At 33.0% G+C, this 18,670-nt stretch overlaps 1 protein-coding gene across 1 annotated transcript; it reads left to right on the top strand.

Moving 5' to 3' along the window:
• Window positions 1–4,442: 4,442 nt before the first annotated feature.
• Window positions 4,443–6,725, top strand: LOC138128726 (leucine-rich repeat-containing protein 15-like). The gene is made up of 2 exons (XM_069044918.1): window positions 4,443–4,593; window positions 4,648–6,725. The coding sequence occupies exon 2, from the start codon at window positions 4,667–4,669 to the stop codon at window positions 6,116–6,118; it is 1,452 nt and encodes a 483-aa protein (XP_068901019.1). The 5' UTR covers window positions 4,443–4,593; window positions 4,648–4,666; the 3' UTR covers window positions 6,119–6,725.
• Window positions 6,726–18,670: the final 11,945 nt, after the last annotated feature.

Genomic DNA, 18,670 nt, shown 5'->3' with positions numbered 1-18,670 from the left:
ATTTATTTAACAAAATAAAACAGTTGGTTTTAGTTTTTTTTTTTAATTTGACATGAAGTTGACATCTAAATTAATGTAAAATGTAATACATTTGACTTGATAGATGTCACGTAACGACAACTGACAATTGTCTCAATAAAAGCAGTCTTGGATTCATTAAAAAATAAAAAGAGCAACGGGTATCTACTCGTTTCAGAGATATGTTTATTTGGTTGCGTCGGGACATTGTTAGTAATCCTGAATACCCCTGTATAATATTTTTGAGAAAATCGCGCGAACAGGTCGATTTTATTTCGAAAAATGCGCAACTCTGAATTTTTCAACAATTTAGAAGATTTACGGCAGAGAATTTGCGCTGCAATGGAACAAATCAGTCCTGAAAGTACATTAAAAACAATAAATCTACGTTTAAGACGTTGACATTTTTGCAGGACGTTGAAAAGGTAAGAAACTTTAATATGTAGTATATTATTATACGAGTTTAGTAAGACGCTTTATTATTACACGGGTGCTTTAATGGAACGAGTGTGATAATACGTCTTATTAAACGAGTGTAATATACTATTGTATCTACTTTGCTTTTCTAATTCCTGAAAATTCGGCTGCTCAAGTTTTCATATTAGACTAGGAACTTTTGCGTGGGTTGGTAACAGAGATTTTTCACAAAAATGTAAGGTTGTATGTACTAAATTTACTTCGTAGCTTCACACTTTCATTCATTTGGAAAGAATGACCACTTTCGCGTATTCGGTTAGATTAGGCATTTTGTTTGTCAAAATTGACATTGGTCTTTGACAAAAAATGTTAATGCATTTTACACTGTAGAAAATTAGGTGTACTCTATAATTTTGAAATTAACTGTACAACAAAGAAAGTAAATTACACTCATAATAAGTACCACAAAAAAGATATATCAAATACATCGGGCGTTTTTTCTTAATTTCACCTCAAATTTGGCGTTGAAGAGTCGATTGTAAACGCACCAGTCTGCAGAGTAAAAACACAAACAACGCAATAATTGAGGTTAGATTTAAATAGCTGATCCATGATCTGTAATCTGTGGTGCGTTCGTAATCGACTCTTCAACGCCTACGCCTATACACGATATCACGTTTAGTAAATAATTTTTTTATAGAAGCAACAAATTATATTTCACAGTGCATTAACATGTACTAAGCACTACCTACATATGACTTTATACATGTATACAGGGTGTCTCAAAATTCGCGAATTCCGAATTCAGAGCGTGGTGGGGAAGGACCCAGTGGAGCTCGAAAAATACTTAGAGAAAAAAAATCGCTTTTCCTGAAGATATAAGCACTTTAATTTTGTTCAATACATAGCAGCCTTCATATCCACAGTGACAAAATACTATTCTAACTACGTTGCCGTTTCACTTTTAAGACAAATTACAAAAATTTAAGATTTTTTTACTCCAAAGTAAAACTATTTTTCAAAAAATTGTTTTACGTTATTATTTTCCACAATCATCTACACCATAAATAACAATAAACACTGAACTTTTCAGCCTGTATTTGAAGAAAACGCACTTCACAAAGTGCACCTTCAGACCAATGTATCTTTATGGGGGGAGTCCTGATTTTTTTTTATTGTCATATTTGGACTACTGAAGTGATCCCCTACAACGCTCTGAATTCGGAATTCGCGAATTTTGAGATACCCCGTATATACAGCGTGTCCCCAAAAAAGAAGACGAGTCCATAACTCCGTTATTTATCGAAAGATTTTAATTATCTGTACACCAAATTAAATGGTTGTTAATAGGCTACAAAATGGCCTAATAAATTCAAGTATATCCCCATGGACTTCAAGGGTAAACTGTCAAAATATTTTTTTTTCAAATGGGATTACATATTTTTTTAGTAATTCTGATAGAGATTTTTATTCTGAAAACACAAAAAAATTAAAAAAAAAACGCTACTATGTTCCATTTTGCGCTAAACATTGGCGGCATATCTGCGCAGTCCCACATGTTATTATTTGTCATTTGTTTTTCCAGCTACCTTAATTTGGTTATTACGTTGTAACGCAATGCATTTTGATAGCTTTTCGCTTGGTGCTCGTCATTTGTTTCAAAAGTTAGTGTTATTTTTTTATGTGGAGTTATACTTGTGATACATTGTTGTTTTCAGAATTAAGATCTCTATCAGAATTACTAAAAAAAAGTATGTAATCCCATTTAAAAAAAAATAGTTTGACAGTTTAGTCTTGAAGTCCTTGGAGCTATACGTGAATTTATTAAGCCGTTTTGTAGCCTATTAACAACCATTTAATTTGGTGTATAGATAATTAAAATCGTCCAATAAATAAGGGAGCTATGGACTCGTCTTTTTTTTGGGACATCTGTATATAAATATTTGAAATTATCTTTTATAGTTTTATATTACATTTTAAACATAAGTATAAGTTCAAGGTAACCTGATCACTTGATAAAATGTTTTGCTGTTTAATTAATTTTTCAGAGAAAAAACTATTTATGTATGATGAACAAATTATAAATGATTTATTATTATAAATTTTAAAAAAATTGATTTTTCCATTCCCTTTAGCATTCAAAGAACTGGTTTTAATAAATTATTATTAATAAAAAGATTTTAATTCCTATTTAATTAAGATAAATAAATATACATATATACAGGTGTCCCCAAAAAAGAAGTCGAGTCCATAACTCCGTTATTTATCGGAATATTTTAATTACCTGTACACCAAATTAAATGGTTGTTAGTAGGCTACAAAATGGCCTAATAAATTCAAGTATAGTCCCATGGGTTTCAAGGGTAAACTGTCAAAATAGTTTCTTTCAAATGGGATTACATATTTTTTTTTAGTAATTCTGATAGAGATTTTTATTCTGAAAACAACAGTGTATCACAAGTGAACACTTAAATACCAAAAATTCACAAAAAAAAAAAGTAAAAAAGCACTACTATCGTCTATGTTCCATTTTGCGCTATACATTGGCGGCATATCTGCGCAATCCCACATGTTATTATTTGTCATTTGTTTTTCCAGCTACCTTAATTTGGTTACTACATTGTAACGCAATGCATTTTGATAGCTTTTCGCTTGGTGCTCGTCATTTGTTTCAAAAGTTAGTGTTATTTTTTTTTATGTGAAGTTATACTTGTGATACATTGTTGTTTTCAAAAGTATGTGATCCCATTTGAAAAAAAAATAGTTTGACAGTTTAGTCTTGAAGCCCTTGGGACTATACGTGATTTTATTAAGCCGTTTTGTAGCCTATTAACAACCATTTAATTTGGTGTATAGATAATTAAAATCCTCCGATAAATAAGGGAGTTATGGACTCGTTTTTTTCTGGGGACACCTGTATATGTATACAGGGTGCCCTAAAATTCGCTGAGCAACTCAATGAGAAAATGTCAACTCATATTTGAAAATTGTAAGAATAATAATAAATGAATTCTATATCAATTAGATTTGAATTCAAAAGGTTCCCCTCTGACCTCATTTATTTTAAATATTAAAAAAGATTTTAACTGTTTATTTCTTACTAGCCAATGATATGATAATTCAGAATTATTGTGATCAGGCTTGCAATTAATTAAGTTATTTCATTAGTTCCAGCATTTCTAAGAAGTGATTTTATGTCGGTTTAGTTCAAATAACATATGGCAACATGGCCTTGATTGCCATTTCTCATTTCCATGGATACAAAAGAAATTAAATATTTGCAGATTAGTAGGATTTAGGTAAATTTAGTGTAACAAATAGGTCCATATCTTCTACGAAAAACAAGATTGATTTTTTAAAGAACTTTTATCTGATATCTTAATAATGACTGCTTAACAACGTACTGCTGTTCTAGCATTTCTAGTGTTCAATTTATCAAAATATCGCTTGTTCAAATGAAATCCTGGGCTGGGAAGGCGTTGGAAACCGTCAATTGTTGTGCTTTTTTACAACGTAAATTAACTGGAGCATGTTCATAGCTGACCCTAAATTTAGAGCCACAAAATCTTTCTTTTTTTTCTTTCTTTGCAACGTTTTACATTAAAAATAGAATAACTTCACGATTCCTATTGTCGAAGCAAATATCTAAGGGCACCCTTTGCTGAAAACAATGTTCAATTATGTCCCGATAAACAAATGTCATTGGTGTCAAACGGCGGGAAATTCAAACTTTACACTGTTCTAAACGGTTGACTTTTTCCAACGCCTGCTCAGCCCAGGATTTCTTTTGAACGCGGGATATTAATCTATGCTCGCAAACGATTACTTTCTCCTAAAATCTTGAGTGATTTTCTTTATAAAAAAAATAATTAAATTAAAAATGTAGGGCAAACTTAACAATAATTTCTTACTTTTTAGTTTGTTAACTCGTACTTGAAATTCCTTATCTATATTTTTTTCTTGAATAAATGGTCTGATTAACGACAAATATTGATTATTCTTAATAAACAAATGATAACGAACCAAAAATATTTATGCATCATTTGTATTTTCTTTGAATTAAAATTCATACGAGATTAATGTTATCAATACACAGTTCTACAACGACACTCTTAATATCAAACTGTTTTGTGTTTTAATAATTCTTCAAGTAACTAGGTAAGCTCAAAAAATGAATTTATTTTGTATGTTGAACATGATTGTTACGTTTAGGTGTTACCAAAAAAGCACAATGGTGAAGGAAACGTATTTGATTTCAATATTAATTTTGGCTGCATTTGGTTTAAGTGAGAGTTCGAAGTGCAAAGTTGACCGACAAAACTTGTGGGATGACTATTCTGTGAGAAACTCTTATGACAGAGTTGTTTGCACCAACGTGAATTTTCGATTTTTATCCACTTATCAACCAGAACTACAAAGTTATCAAATATTAACTATCGCAAACTCATCGTTACCATCTCTTCCAAGAAATTTACATTTGCCGTCTACACTTAAAGAATTAGTGATGAGTAATCTGAGTATTGCAACAATACCTTCAGAGACTTTTAATAATTTGCAATATCTCCAAGAACTGGACTTAAGCTCCAACAATTTAAGGCACATTCAACCAGGAGTTTTCCAGCTGGAACAGTTAAAAGTGCTAAGACTTTCACGAAATTTACTTAGCCACATCAACCCAAACAGTTTTATACATCTTCGCAACTTGAAGGAACTCTATCTGGATCAAAATAGTTTGCGTTCCATTGAACCCAGTTTCTTTAATAATTTGCAGAATTTGGAAGTGTTCAATATTTCGAGTAACCCTCTGCATAGTTTTCCAGACGTCAAATTTACCTATTTGAAGTCTTTTCTTGCATCGAACACATACCTAAGAAGAATTCAAGCAGATCTGACTGCAGATCGATTTTGGAGAATAAATATCTCGAACAGTCATTTAGAAGAAATAGATTTCCGACATTTTCACAGCGTGGCTTTGGATCTATCAAACAACAGCATCAATGTTGTCAAAAACTGGAACAAACTTAAAGTTCATTATCTTTATCTGTCTTGGAACGACATTGAAGATTTAGGCGAGATCGCTCAAAATGTCACATATCTGTATCTAGCTCACAATAGGATTAGGTTTTTGGGTCAGGTGTTTTCTCACAGAAAAAATATTCAAACACTGGATTTAAGTTTTAACCGGATTAGCGAAATTAATTCAGTAACATTTGCTGGATTAAAGAATTTAACAACATTATACCTGCAAGGTAATATGATCAATGTTTTACAACAAAATCTCTTCATAAATTGTGCCAATTTGAAATATTTGGACTTATCTTTTAACAGAATTCGAATGATTGAACCAAACGCCTTTAACGGAGCACATCGATTAAGTCGATTAAATATTTCTAATAATGATTTACAAAGTTTGAATTTCACGATTCTTTCAAAAGTTAAACTCCTGACCGACTTATCATTTAACAATAATCGAATCAGTAAAATTGATTTAGATCAGTTTACTCATAACACCCCAAATTTAAAATCTGTGGCGCTGAATAAAAATGACTGGGATTGTGACAATATAAGAAATATTTTACATTATTTGATTGACAGAAATATCAAAATCACTGACCAAATCTCTTTTTATGGGACAACTGTAAGTGGTATCAGTTGTAAAACGCATCAACGGTATTATTCTTAAAATAAAATATTACTTTTAAAAAATTATTCATATGTGTATACATTAACTATAGTTAATACGGAGGACTCAACAATTAATTAGATAAGGGGTGGCTATGACTTTGACAGTGTCACATTTTTCGTATCTTTGCTACCTCAGCTAATAAACGCCAAACAACTGTCACTATGATTCAAATTCTAACGCAAAAATGATTTTTATTTTAGAACATAAATTATTCATAATTGATTCGTAATGGTGTTTTGAATAATAATTGATACTGGACCTTCGGCAAAAATTTCCGAATTTAAATTCAAACAAGTATATGCAACCAAAAATACTTCCATGCATTCCAAAGCATTTGGGGACATACGTCGAACAGCTCAACGCCTCTTTTCATCTAAATAATTGTTGATTGCACGGTGTATCAATATGTTGTGCATGTAGATATAACTGCATAATACATTCAAATTGTTTAATATCAACATTTAAATAGTTAAAGTATGTAATATAATTGTACAGATTATTTTTGACTGGATCTCAAAAGATTATTTAATTACAGAACAAGAAATGGTTAATGTTATATTAAATAATTATAATAATCAATAAATTAAAAGTTAAATTGTTTGAATAGTAGTTTTATTAACGAATCATATTTTAACTTTACCTCACACTTATTATTATTATATGTATTATATTATATCAGGTGTTCATTTAAATTTCTCCTCAAAGTTGGAGTTGAAAAGTCGATTGTGAACGCACCACTCGTCAGTTTGCAGAGTAAAAACACAAACAACGCAAAAATTGAGGTTAGATTTAAAGAGCTGATCCGTGATCCATAATCCGTGGTGCGCTCACAATCGACTCTTCAACGCCAAATTTAAATGAACACACGATATTATTAAACGTACCCAACTACATAATGTTCTATAATAGTCTGTTATTCTAGTGGCAACACCTTCTAACTAGTTAGGCCATGTTGTATTTTTTTTTCTGTATTATTATTTCTCTAGAATTTTTTGTGATGCAGATTTTATCTATTTCTTTTTATCTCCGAATTACTGATTCATACTCCTTTAAAATAAAAAATAACTAATGAATTATTTATTAAAATTTAACATAAAATAACATTTTTAATTTACAATGCGAAAATTTCCGATAATAATGCGGAATCTGGAAAAGTGCCCCGAATGCTTGCAGCGTTTCCACGTTGAATGGCAAGGGAAATCCTCTCAAAAAGGAATTTCTTAGATTTTGAATCCCCTGATTAATCCTCAAGGTGTGGCTTTTGGTGTTTTTCATAATTTATTGGTTCTCAGTCTGTATCATTATATATTTTTTGTTGTTTCTGTGTGTTCGTCGAAAATGTTATTAACAAGAACTAATTTAAATATTCTGCTGTTATCTCCATTTTAATCTTTTCAAGAATTCTAATTATCATATCATTTCCTCTTTTTGCCCATCATAAAACACTCTGACGTAATATGCAAAATAGAAACTTTTTTCTAAGAAATCAAAGTGCAACGACAGTGTCAAATCTGGTTTTGTACTATCGCGGCCATCCAAAAGTGAACTTTTGTTTTATAGTTTGATTTTTACTTTAAATCATAGGCGTCCTAAAATGTCAAAGGTTGACACTAGCGATAAAAAAATTATGAAAACTATTTTTTTTAAATGCTACATCAGCCACATCTCACTCCGATGCAGACAGCTAGGGCTATTGCAAAGCTAAAAGAAAATTGGTCGTTGGCTGCTGTGGCGAGAGAATTACATTGCAGTAGGACTTACATCTTCAATATAAAGAGGGGTTGGCAAGAAAACAAGCTTGAGAGGCCAATGCGAATAGGTGTTGTACAGGTTTCTTTACTAAAGTTTACTTTCACTTTAATAATGTATTAATTACTTCTCAGTCTCACTTTTATTATTACAACTTTTTATTATTAAAATAGTAACGCCTGCTGCACGAACGCCAATGAATACAGCCTGATTTAATCTAACGAAAAATACGGAAATTTTCGCAAGCTATCGTTCACTTTTGGATGGCCGCGATTGTACGTCCGTGCAAAGTTTACAAAAACGTGAATTTCAATTTAGCCCGGGCAAGTTAGCTTAAAAAATTGGTATGAATGTTGGGAACACCATTATAAAAGAAATGTAAATAGTCCCCATCGCTCCCACATCTGCAAAAAAAGTTATTGAAGGTCAAAGGTCGGGAAAATGGGTTTTTCGCATTTTTCAGCCAATCGGTAAGTTTTATCATAAAAATAGATCAGACAAAAATTGTAGAGCATACAATTCTCTATAAAAAATATTCTTATACTTTTTTCCCTAAGAATAACCATTTCTGAGATATAGCGATTCCAAAAGCTGAAAAAGTTGTGTTAAATTGTTTGAAAAACAAGACTAGTTAATTGTGTTGAAGTTTTTCAAAAGAGTAATTCTACTCCACAAGCTATAATCACCAACGGAATTCGCTTCCTTCTTTCTGTGTACGGAGCTCCAAAAAAACTTACCTGCGTAGATAAGTTTCGATACTTATCTTTTGTAAAAAATACTCGTAACAAAAAACGAGTGCAATTGGCATGTCTTCCCCCAACCTCTGCTTCTGCTCAGCAACATCTATTTCGGGTATATTATCAAGTTCAAGTGTGGCTTGGTAATAAACTGGACCCAGAAGACTGGGGTTGGAAATTAGTTGATAATACAGTGGAACCAATTCCGACTTTACTCCCACCTGCACCGGATTAACTCCTCAATACAATTTTTTGCAATTGCAAAAAGGGGTGTAACGCTAAATGTGGCTGCAAAAAAGTTGGATTGTTTTGTTCATTAACATGTACCAGTTGTCAAGGCCAATCATGGTCCAATATTGAGTCGCCATTAGGAGAGGATGCTTACGATATCTGCGAGGAGACATCTGATTCATCGCTCTTGGAACAATTTACTTGTATCCAGCAGGAAGATGAAGAAGAAGAAGACGAATGTTTACAAATAATTTTTGCTTTGAATTCCCACTTTTGATTAAACTGTAGCAATATTTTCTGCTCTTGTCAGGATGTTTAATCAATTTCGAACACTGAATTTAAAACACTAACTTTATTATGAACGATGATTTATTATTTCCATACACTCGAATTACTCTTAACTCTAATTCTTAAGTCTACTCAGTCTGTGATTCACACTTTCTCTCCTCAACTTACTGTAACTCTCTTACTTTTATATTCATACATCCCTATTTCATTCAACCACTCACATTCATTCTAGCTCCAACGGGTAAAATTACTAATCCAATAACAATCGAATGTTTAAACTTAGAAACAATCCGTTGAAACCAACCGACTCTCCTAACCGACAATTTTTCATTATTAGCATTCACTCATAACCAAATACACTTCTACATTTCCTTATGAAGTTATGACTAACGGATTTTAACGAACTTCTATCGACAGTATAAAAATTACAACACGAAGAAGACAGTACACTTGAAGTACCATCAGATAACTATAGTCCAGTCAATATAAACATTCGACCTTGCAAAAGGTCATGTAGTTCTGATTTTTTAATATGTTCTTTGGACATCAGCCAAGAGTAAAAAACCAAATTTGCAACTTCGAAAGACTTGTGCGCGCTGCGTGGTAGCCGAAGAACAGCAAAAGTTTCGCACTATTTTCAGTTTTTGCTCAATATCTCTTAAGATATGAGTCTAACAGAAAAAGTTGAAGTCATCTTTTTTAAACTAGATTAAATTCACTTCAGTTTGAGGCCTAAGCAAACTTTGTGTATCCAGCAGTTTCCGAGATACAGCTCTTCAAATATTGGGTATTTTTTCCGAGAAGTGATTTTTTTTTGTTTATTTCTCTTTTTTTATTAAATATCGTCAAAAATACTCGCCCCATGAGAAAAGTCAAGGGCAATGAACTTGAAGCGTATTTATTTAGCTTTAAACTGAGATCTGATGGGCAGCTGCAGGTCCAATGCTTCTCTAAAAAGTGGCATATAACCGAAAAACTCGAAAAAGGGAATTTGGAAAAAATAAATGAAAACAAGTTTTCAGCGCATCAAACATCTGGTATAGGGCCTAAACCGATCAAATAAGTTATTTTAACGTAATTTAGTATGTGTGGTTAACAACTTGAAGGGAGTCTGAGAAGTCGGTGGAGAAATACTGCCCTCAACGCCATACTTATTCTGATTGTATGGAAAATCATCAACTACCCCAAGTATGCTCCTTTGGAACGGGTTCGTTAAGCAGGTGACAAGTGGTCTTGATTTTTATGGCTGAACAATTATTTTCCTCTCATTTATCCGCATCCCACCTACTGATTACGATACAGTGTTCATATCACCTTTTGAAGCCAGTGAGAGAAGTAAAGGTCATTTTCAAAGAACCTGCTTCGTTACTTTTGATCAACCACTGTTCTTTAAGGCCAGAGATATTGTTGAGGGTGGCCAACATTCTGAGTTAAGCTGCGTTGTTGTGAGGCTTGGAGAGTTCCATCTCCTCATGTCATTCATGGGTTGTATCGGTGCAATAATGGCAGGGAGTTGCTTGAAGGCGCTATTTATGATTATTTATACAGATCACAGGCCTGGACAAGTTGCTAAATGGTCATGCCTATTCACGAGCTGTACGAGCACACATTTTGACTAATCTGATATTGGCTGGCATTATTTTGGATGAGGTAGACTTGACTGGGAAAGAAAGAGCCGAAACTGAGAATAAACTATGTGATAGTGAGAGGTCTCTCATCTTGTTTGTAAAGGAAAATAGGACTTACCAAAGCCTAAGAGCCAAATTCAAAACTGCATTGCATAATTTGGAAGGTAATCAAAGCTGTAGGGCCAATATTTTCACACGTCTACTCCCATAAAACTATTCATCCAGGCAGAGCGTCAGGGTGATTAAGAACCTTCACCTGTATACTATCGATAAAATGCTACCTTGTTTTCATTCAGTTGGTCACTATTTCTTCACAAAGAGTGCCCACTTATATTTGCAAGATATGATGACTCTAGAACAGCGGATGGATCCAACTGAGTTTAAGATATTCATAGAATAAAATTTTACAATCCGCCGATCCGATAAATTTTGGCCCGGCCTATGGTCAGATTTGATTGCTGATGTGGTTTATGAAAAGCTACGGTGGATTGGCACATATGCGTGGAATCTCCAGCAGTGAGCTAGCACAGTGGACCGTAAAAATGGGGTTCATGAATGAGAGGAAAATAATTCTTGGTCGATCAAAATCAAGACCACTTCTCACCTGCTTCATGAACCCGTTCAAAACGAGCATACTTGGGGTGTTAGATGATTTTCCATACAATCAGAACCAGAACAAGTCTGGCGCTGAGGGCAGTATTTCTCCACCAACTTCACAGACTCTCTTCAAGTTGTTAACCACACATCATACTAAATTACGTTAAAATAACTTATTTGATCGGTTTAGGCCCTATATGTGATGTTTGATGCGCTGAAAACTTGTTTTCATTTATTTTTTCCAAATTCCAGCTTTCGAGGTTTTCGGTTATATGCCACTTTGAAGAGAAGCATTGGTCCTGCAGCTGCCCGTCAGATCTCAATTTAAAGCTAAATAAATACACTTCAAGTTCATTGCCTATGACTTTTCTCATGGGGCGAATATTTTTGACGATATATTTAATAAAAAAAGAGACGTAAACAAAAAATTTTCACTTCTTGGAAAAAATACCCAATATTTGAAGAGCTCTATCTCGGAAACTGCTGCATGCACAAAGTTAGCTTGCACCTCAAACTGTAGCGAATTTAATCTAGTTTAAAAAAGGTAACTTCAACTTTTTCTGTGAGACTCATATCTTAGGAGATATTGAGCAAAAACTGAAAATAATGCAACAATTTTGCTGTTCTTTGGCTACCACGCAGCGCGCACAAGTCTTTCGAAGTTGCAAATTTGGTGTTTTACTCTTGGCTGAGATCCAAACAACATATTAAAAAATCAGAACTACATGACCTTTTGCAAGGTCGGACCCTTTTTTATGTTTATATTGACTGGACTACTATCAATCAGACGAATAATTTTCCCCTATTACTCATAATTTACATCGCTTTTATCATTTCCAATAGTACCATTTTTCAATTGATACAATATTTTTTAATGAAACAGAACCACAATAGATCGTGGAAGAGGCCTACCGGGGAAACCACGTTAAAAAAAACGCGCCAAGCACACTACCTCACAGGTGGCGTGGAAACGTGTGCATATTATGAAGAACACAAGTTTTTGAATCGCTATATCTCAGAAATGGTTATGCTTACGAAGAAAATGTAACAACATTTTTTATAGAGAATTGCATGGTCTACATTTTTTGCCTGATCTATTTTTATGATAAAACTTACCGTTTGGCTGAAAAATGCGAAAAACCAATTTTTGCGACAAAGGTCAAAGGACCTTGAATAACTTTTTTTGCAGATGTGGGAGCGATGGGGACTTTTTACATTTCTTTTATAATGGTGTTCCCAACATTCGTACCAATTTTCAGCTCTATGCGAATTATAGTAACCTTGAATGTGTTCGTTGTCCGGGCTATTTTGAGATTCTGATATGTGTCATCCTGGGTTAATGCTTTTCTTTAAATTTTTTCTAATAATTAGGTATAATTATTACAATTTTTCGGTTGTAATAATTGGTGATAAACATTAGCAACGTAATATAAGAAACAACTCTTAAAATATAGAAAGAATATTGAAAGCAAAATGGGTCCATAGCCGCAGGCGATGTGATTTGCATAGATAATAATAATGAAGAATGATTCAATCAGTACCAATTTAATATCTGTTGGGAAGCATCACGAACGTTAATGACAATATACCGATGTGAGACAATAATTGGAGTCGTCGCTTCGCTCCTCCTCCGAACAATTTTATTGTTTTCGATCGATACATTGTCCTTATCGTTCTCTATACTTAATATACTATTACGACTGTCTGCAGTTAGAAAAACCATCAATATAAAAATATCTAAAATTTGACGCTTCTAAAGCGAAAATCGCGATACAATTATTTTCAATGCATTCTTATGAATCGTGAATTTCCGTGAATTTCAGTGCTTATACATACTTGCAGAACGCAAGATAGATTAAAAGTAGTAAAATATAGTACATTTTAGTATTAACAGTCGCAGAAAAATACAATTAAACTACTAGAGTTGATTTAAAATGCGATCATGGGAATTTCCTCTGATATATTTAGAACTAGTCCTACTATATTTAATATAGTCTAAAAGCAGCAATACCAACGTCATTCAGATGAATACGTTATGCTGCTATAATTAGTAGAATTAATTTGAATTTTAATACAATTTCCATAACTAGAATATTTATTTAAAGAAATTATTGCATTTCCTTGATTAAAACGTTTTAATATAATAGCAAATAACGTAGTCTCGCGCTTCCTATTCTTGAAGACCTAATTAAAATAAATTAGGAGAATTGGTACATTCTTATTGAGTGATACAACAAATCATTGATTTTTGTAAGATGGGCAAATTAGAGTGAAATTATGAGCAAGACTCTTTAGGTAGTGAATAGTTTAGGTACACAATAAGGAGTGTTTTTTAAAATTTGGCGTCGAAGTTGCCGTTGAAGAGTCTGATCAGCTGTTTAAATCTAACCTCACTTTTTGAGTAGTTTGTGTTTTTAATCTGCAAGTTGAAAAATCAGTATTTTTAAGACGAGTGGTTCATCCAAAATCGACTCTTTAACGCCAAATTTCCAATCATTTGTATCTCGAAACGAAAAAACTTCTCTAAGAATTTTTTTGTCTATGGCTTCATCTCGTCATCACCAATTACCGGCTTTTTTTCCTAAACGTATTTCAAAATCATCCTGTATAATTTTCAACGATTCTTAAATGATTTACTTTTATGATTTGTTCCTTGTTGGGGAGCTCCGCCAGTTTACACAGTTCTCAACTGACTTTGGTGGGGCGTCGCCAAACTTATTGCTAAAACAGCTAACAGGTGAAAAGAGTGTTACATAAGTCTGACACATTTCGTTTTTATTTTTTTCTGTATTATTCTGGACTTTACCGAAGGGTTCCATAAGGATATTGGCCAAAGTCAAATTTAACTGGGGAGACAATTTTCATAACATCACATGGTTCTCTCGCAACATTTATTCTAAAGTTGTGTCATGTTTTATGAATGCATCTGTATAATTTTACTTGTAATTTCATTCATGTATTACATTTATAAGTTTTGTTTGTACCAAACTTCTTCAAAGCACGTTTTCCTGTTAAATAAAATGTAAGTGAAGTAAGTAAGTAAGTAATGAAGTGTTCAATCATTTTATTTGTGGAGTACTTTGTTGGTCCGGAATGAATGAGGCGGCTTGATGCGTGATTTGAGTTTTAATGTAACAACAATAACAAGTAACGATAACAAAAGATAACAAAATGGTGAACGGCGTGGTTGGTGGTGCCGTGGTTGAAGTTGATCGGCGAGAGAGCGAGTCTAAGGGATGCGACGTCTTTTATCCCTACGGTTTGGCTCCCCCTGGTGTCGACACGTACGTGTTGTGGTGCGTCGATAGAGGTCGCCACATATTTAAATAATTCCTCCGATGGTGCGACCACTCGAAGAATCTGAATCAAACAGCAACAACGAAATCAACTGCTTTGTCTTGTCTCATAAATTTTTGTTTCTTTTGCAAAAATATCATCTGAAGAAAAACTAGAAGAATATTAATGGATTTCTCGAACAAGAAATTAATAAAACTATACTGATTATTTTTGAAAATACATACAATAAAATACCACACAAATTCTTAAATTTTGTTCCTTTTCGAATTTCTTTAAGGTTTTGTATCTTGAATTTATTTCTTTTAGTAGAAAACTTTATATTCGCAAGCCAAGTTATTATAAATTATTAAGAGTTATAATTAAAACGGTTTGCAACATTTGTTAATTTTTTTTCCTATTAGTTATTAACAAGAATGTTAATTATCTAAAAATGTGTATATTCGAGATTTTCAAATTGGTCGTAACTCTCATATATTGTGGTAAATACCAACTTTCCAAAACTCTAAACCAGTATGATAGAATTATATTTTTTAGCAATTTTGAGTATGACACGGCCCTCGGATGCGGTTGCAAGATAATAATAGTTATTTATGATATAAGTGTTCAAAGTAAGATTTTATTTTGAGAGAAGGGAAGATTTCGGAACGAGCGCAGCGAGTGGAGAAACCCTTCGAACAAAATAAAATCACGTTTAACGCGAATATCATACACTATTTTTTCTACAAACAGTACAAACACCATTAAAAACACTTAAAAAACGAGGTTATGTTAAAAATATAATTGAAAGCAGGACGCAGAAGAGCATGGAGTCATGGAGTGTTGCCTATTTTCAACACCGTCTTTCGATTGTAGGTAGGTAGAGCTTAGTATTCTGGTTTTCATGGGTCTTTCTGTATTGCTCTGTCAAAACGAAACGTCAAGCTATTTTTAAAGATTTTAAACAATTTGGAGCCTTTAAGGGCCTCGTCGAACAAAAAAACATTGTATTAAACTCGTTCTAGTATAAATTGGGCTTTTTTTGGCACTCGTGGCCCACTCATGCCAAAAAAGCCCAATTTACACACGAACTCGTTAAATAAACTACTACATATTTCCATTCGTCTAAATCGTCTTGAAAATGGCATTTCCATGCATAGGCAAGAAAATCGAAACAGGAATTTTTAATGAAAGGTTTTAGATTGGCAGCACAAAATGTCAATGTCATGTGTAATTTTTGTACAATTTTTAAAGTGTGAAATATTGATGTCAGGCAAATTTGTATCCTTTATCGCAAGCTGTACATTGTGTAGAGTGGAGAGGCCGAGGGAGGTAACAAGCGATGAGTTAGGAATAACATAAATGACGACGACGGTTTTGATTATTTGAGGAATTAGTTGACTTTTGTGGTGACAGTCGCTTTTTGGATCCTTTATGTTGCCAATGGAAGAAAAATAAATTCCCTCCGGTAATATTTTAACAAAAATTTTGTCTATTTCACGGCTAGAAAATGTTTTGCAAGTGCTCGCACCTTTACGCCTCGGCTGACGCCTCTGCTTCGCAAACCATGCTTGCACTTGCAAAATGACATTTTCTAGCCTTGTGATACAATAGTTATTTGGATCACTAGTCCAGAAAATGATATTTTGCGAGTGTGAGTGGTATTGCGTAGCCAAGGCGCCTTACCGAGGCGGAACATTTTTTGGACGTGTAAGCCACAAAATTTTTCATGCCAACAAATTTAAATCCTTTTAAAAAAGTAAAAAATCATTATTAATTAATTTAACCCAAGTAACTTCTATCTCACACTTTGTCAATGCCCGAATGTTCTTAAATTTACGAAAAAAAAGACAAATTTTTAGACGTTTCTCGCGTCGGTGGACCAGACGAAACTCTGACGCTCCGGGTTCGAATCTTTTTGCTGGATTTTTTTTTTATTACAGAAAGAAGACGCATTGCTATAATCTTCTTTATAATTTCTTTGGTTTTTAATTAAATTTCGTAAATTAAATGAAGTTATAAATTTTTTATTTTTAACCGCCTTTAGCCAACTAAACCACCATTTTTTTTTCTCAGAATTTTACGAACGTTCGGGCGTTTCCTTTCAGGGTGGTGATATGGACAGTTGGGGCAACCACACCCTGATTTTTTTTGTTCAAAAAGCCGTCGCACATCCGGCAACCTCTCCTGGTAAGTCGTCAAGTTTTTGTTACCCCTTTTCGAGGATAACAGCTTTATCAAAATATTTTGTAATGCAGTTTGAGAATTCCTCCAATCGTAAGCTGGTTATGCTGCAATAAAAGCGAATATACAAATTAAACAAATTATTCATCATAACTTATGTACTAAATTACGTGGCGGTTTAAATTTAGCTAGGATGGAGATTCGACCAAGGCTACCTTATCTTAAATAAATTATTTATTCGGCGAATCAATCGGATTCTTTCCATAAGTAAATTTGTAGTTAACTTACCTGTGTATGTTAGAAAAAAATTGCTAATCTAATAGGTACCTACTTATTTTAAATTATAATTATTGTAAATATATTTCACTCATACATTCTTTTAACAATGCAACAGGTTGGTACCTGCTGAATTATTAAATTGAAATTCATAAAATCCCACGTTGCCATGACATTCTTGTCAAAGTCAAGAAATCCCAAATTTCTTAGCCGTCATGAATCGATTTGGAAATAACGCAGAACAAGATATTCACGAAAATGTCATTAGAATAGTATTTAAAAACACTGAAAAGAGCAAGAACATTGTCTGGAGACAGTTTGTCATTTTGCGCCTAAAAAAAAGTATCTATTTAAGTATGGCGGAAATATTGGTTTCAAGTATTTAGTATTTTTATTGGAGAAACATTTTCTGTAGATACTACTTGTGCTTAAAAATTAACCATTCAAAAGCTTCATGAAAATGATCGGTAATTTTTAAGCACTCGTGGTATTACCTCCAAATATAATGTATAAAATGATCAAAAAGAAATCAAATCACAGCAGGCATTGCAAATTATTTATCGGTCACGTCGTAGCAGAATCATATGCAAATAAGTGTTGAAAGCATGGACGTAAACAATTTATGGCCTCAAACGCTACATCATTATAAATGATACGTCATGAATTTTAGTCGCTGGAATTATAATTGTGCATTTTATTATTATTATCAGATAATGGAGACAATTTATAAGATAACCAAGAGCAACATTTTACATTTGTAAGAATAGGTAATTTACCAGTTTTATTGCTTAACACGACGCCACTGGTACGAAGATTTTTCTTTGAAATGTCAACTAAACGTCAAATTTCAAAGTAACGGTTTCTTGTTGTTAACATGTTAACCTAGAATACAACTCTTCGATTTCGGCAAAGTTTACAAACATTTATTGTAATTGTAAGCAACAATGGCACTTGCCCGAAAATTTTGAAGAAGGATATCAATTTGTTTTCCTATAAAATTTGTACGTTGCAAGAAATAAAACTCGCAGATTACCCCAATCGAATGATCATCATGACTGAATTTTGTCAATCCATTTCACATTTCGAAACCCGTTTGAATGTCTTAATGACTGTATTAAAGGTGCGAAATGGAAAAGATAATGTTTTAAATTTATGCAAATAGAATCCCTAACAGAATCCGCAATAAAGAAATTTCCGGTTGCTTAAGGCTAAACTATCACAGGTGCGGTTCATATCACATTTATTCATTTAATTCAACAATAAAAGGTAGCGTGTTTTTTGTTCCTGATTGTTTATGCAAATTTTAATTCAAAATAATGTAATGTTTCATCAAATCACGAAAAAACATTAAAACTGACAAACCTATGTTTTTTTTGCACCTAATGCAAATTTATTTTTATACCTGGTTTCTCCAACACATCTACACAACTTATTAATATACCAAGGTTGTTTCATAAGAAATCTAACCACCTATTCAGAGCAGTTTTTTCGATGCAGAGAGACTGAAATTTTCCATTTATCAGAAGTGTTAAATGTTCATTTGATATTAAATCAGTAGCAGTAAAGACCGCAAAAATTCATACTAC

This window comes from Tenebrio molitor, chromosome 4 (assembly GCF_963966145.1).
Source record: "Tenebrio molitor chromosome 4, icTenMoli1.1, whole genome shotgun sequence".
In the NCBI taxonomy this organism is placed as follows: Eukaryota; Metazoa; Arthropoda; class Insecta; order Coleoptera; family Tenebrionidae; genus Tenebrio; species Tenebrio molitor.
The sequence above is the reverse complement of the archived record's forward strand: the minus strand, read 5'-3'. Positions and strand labels throughout refer to the sequence as shown.

Coding starts and splice junctions, on each gene's coding strand:
- LOC138128726 (XM_069044918.1), top strand. CDS start 4,667: ATGGTGAAGGAAACGTATTTGATTTCAATATTAATTTTGGCTGCATTT.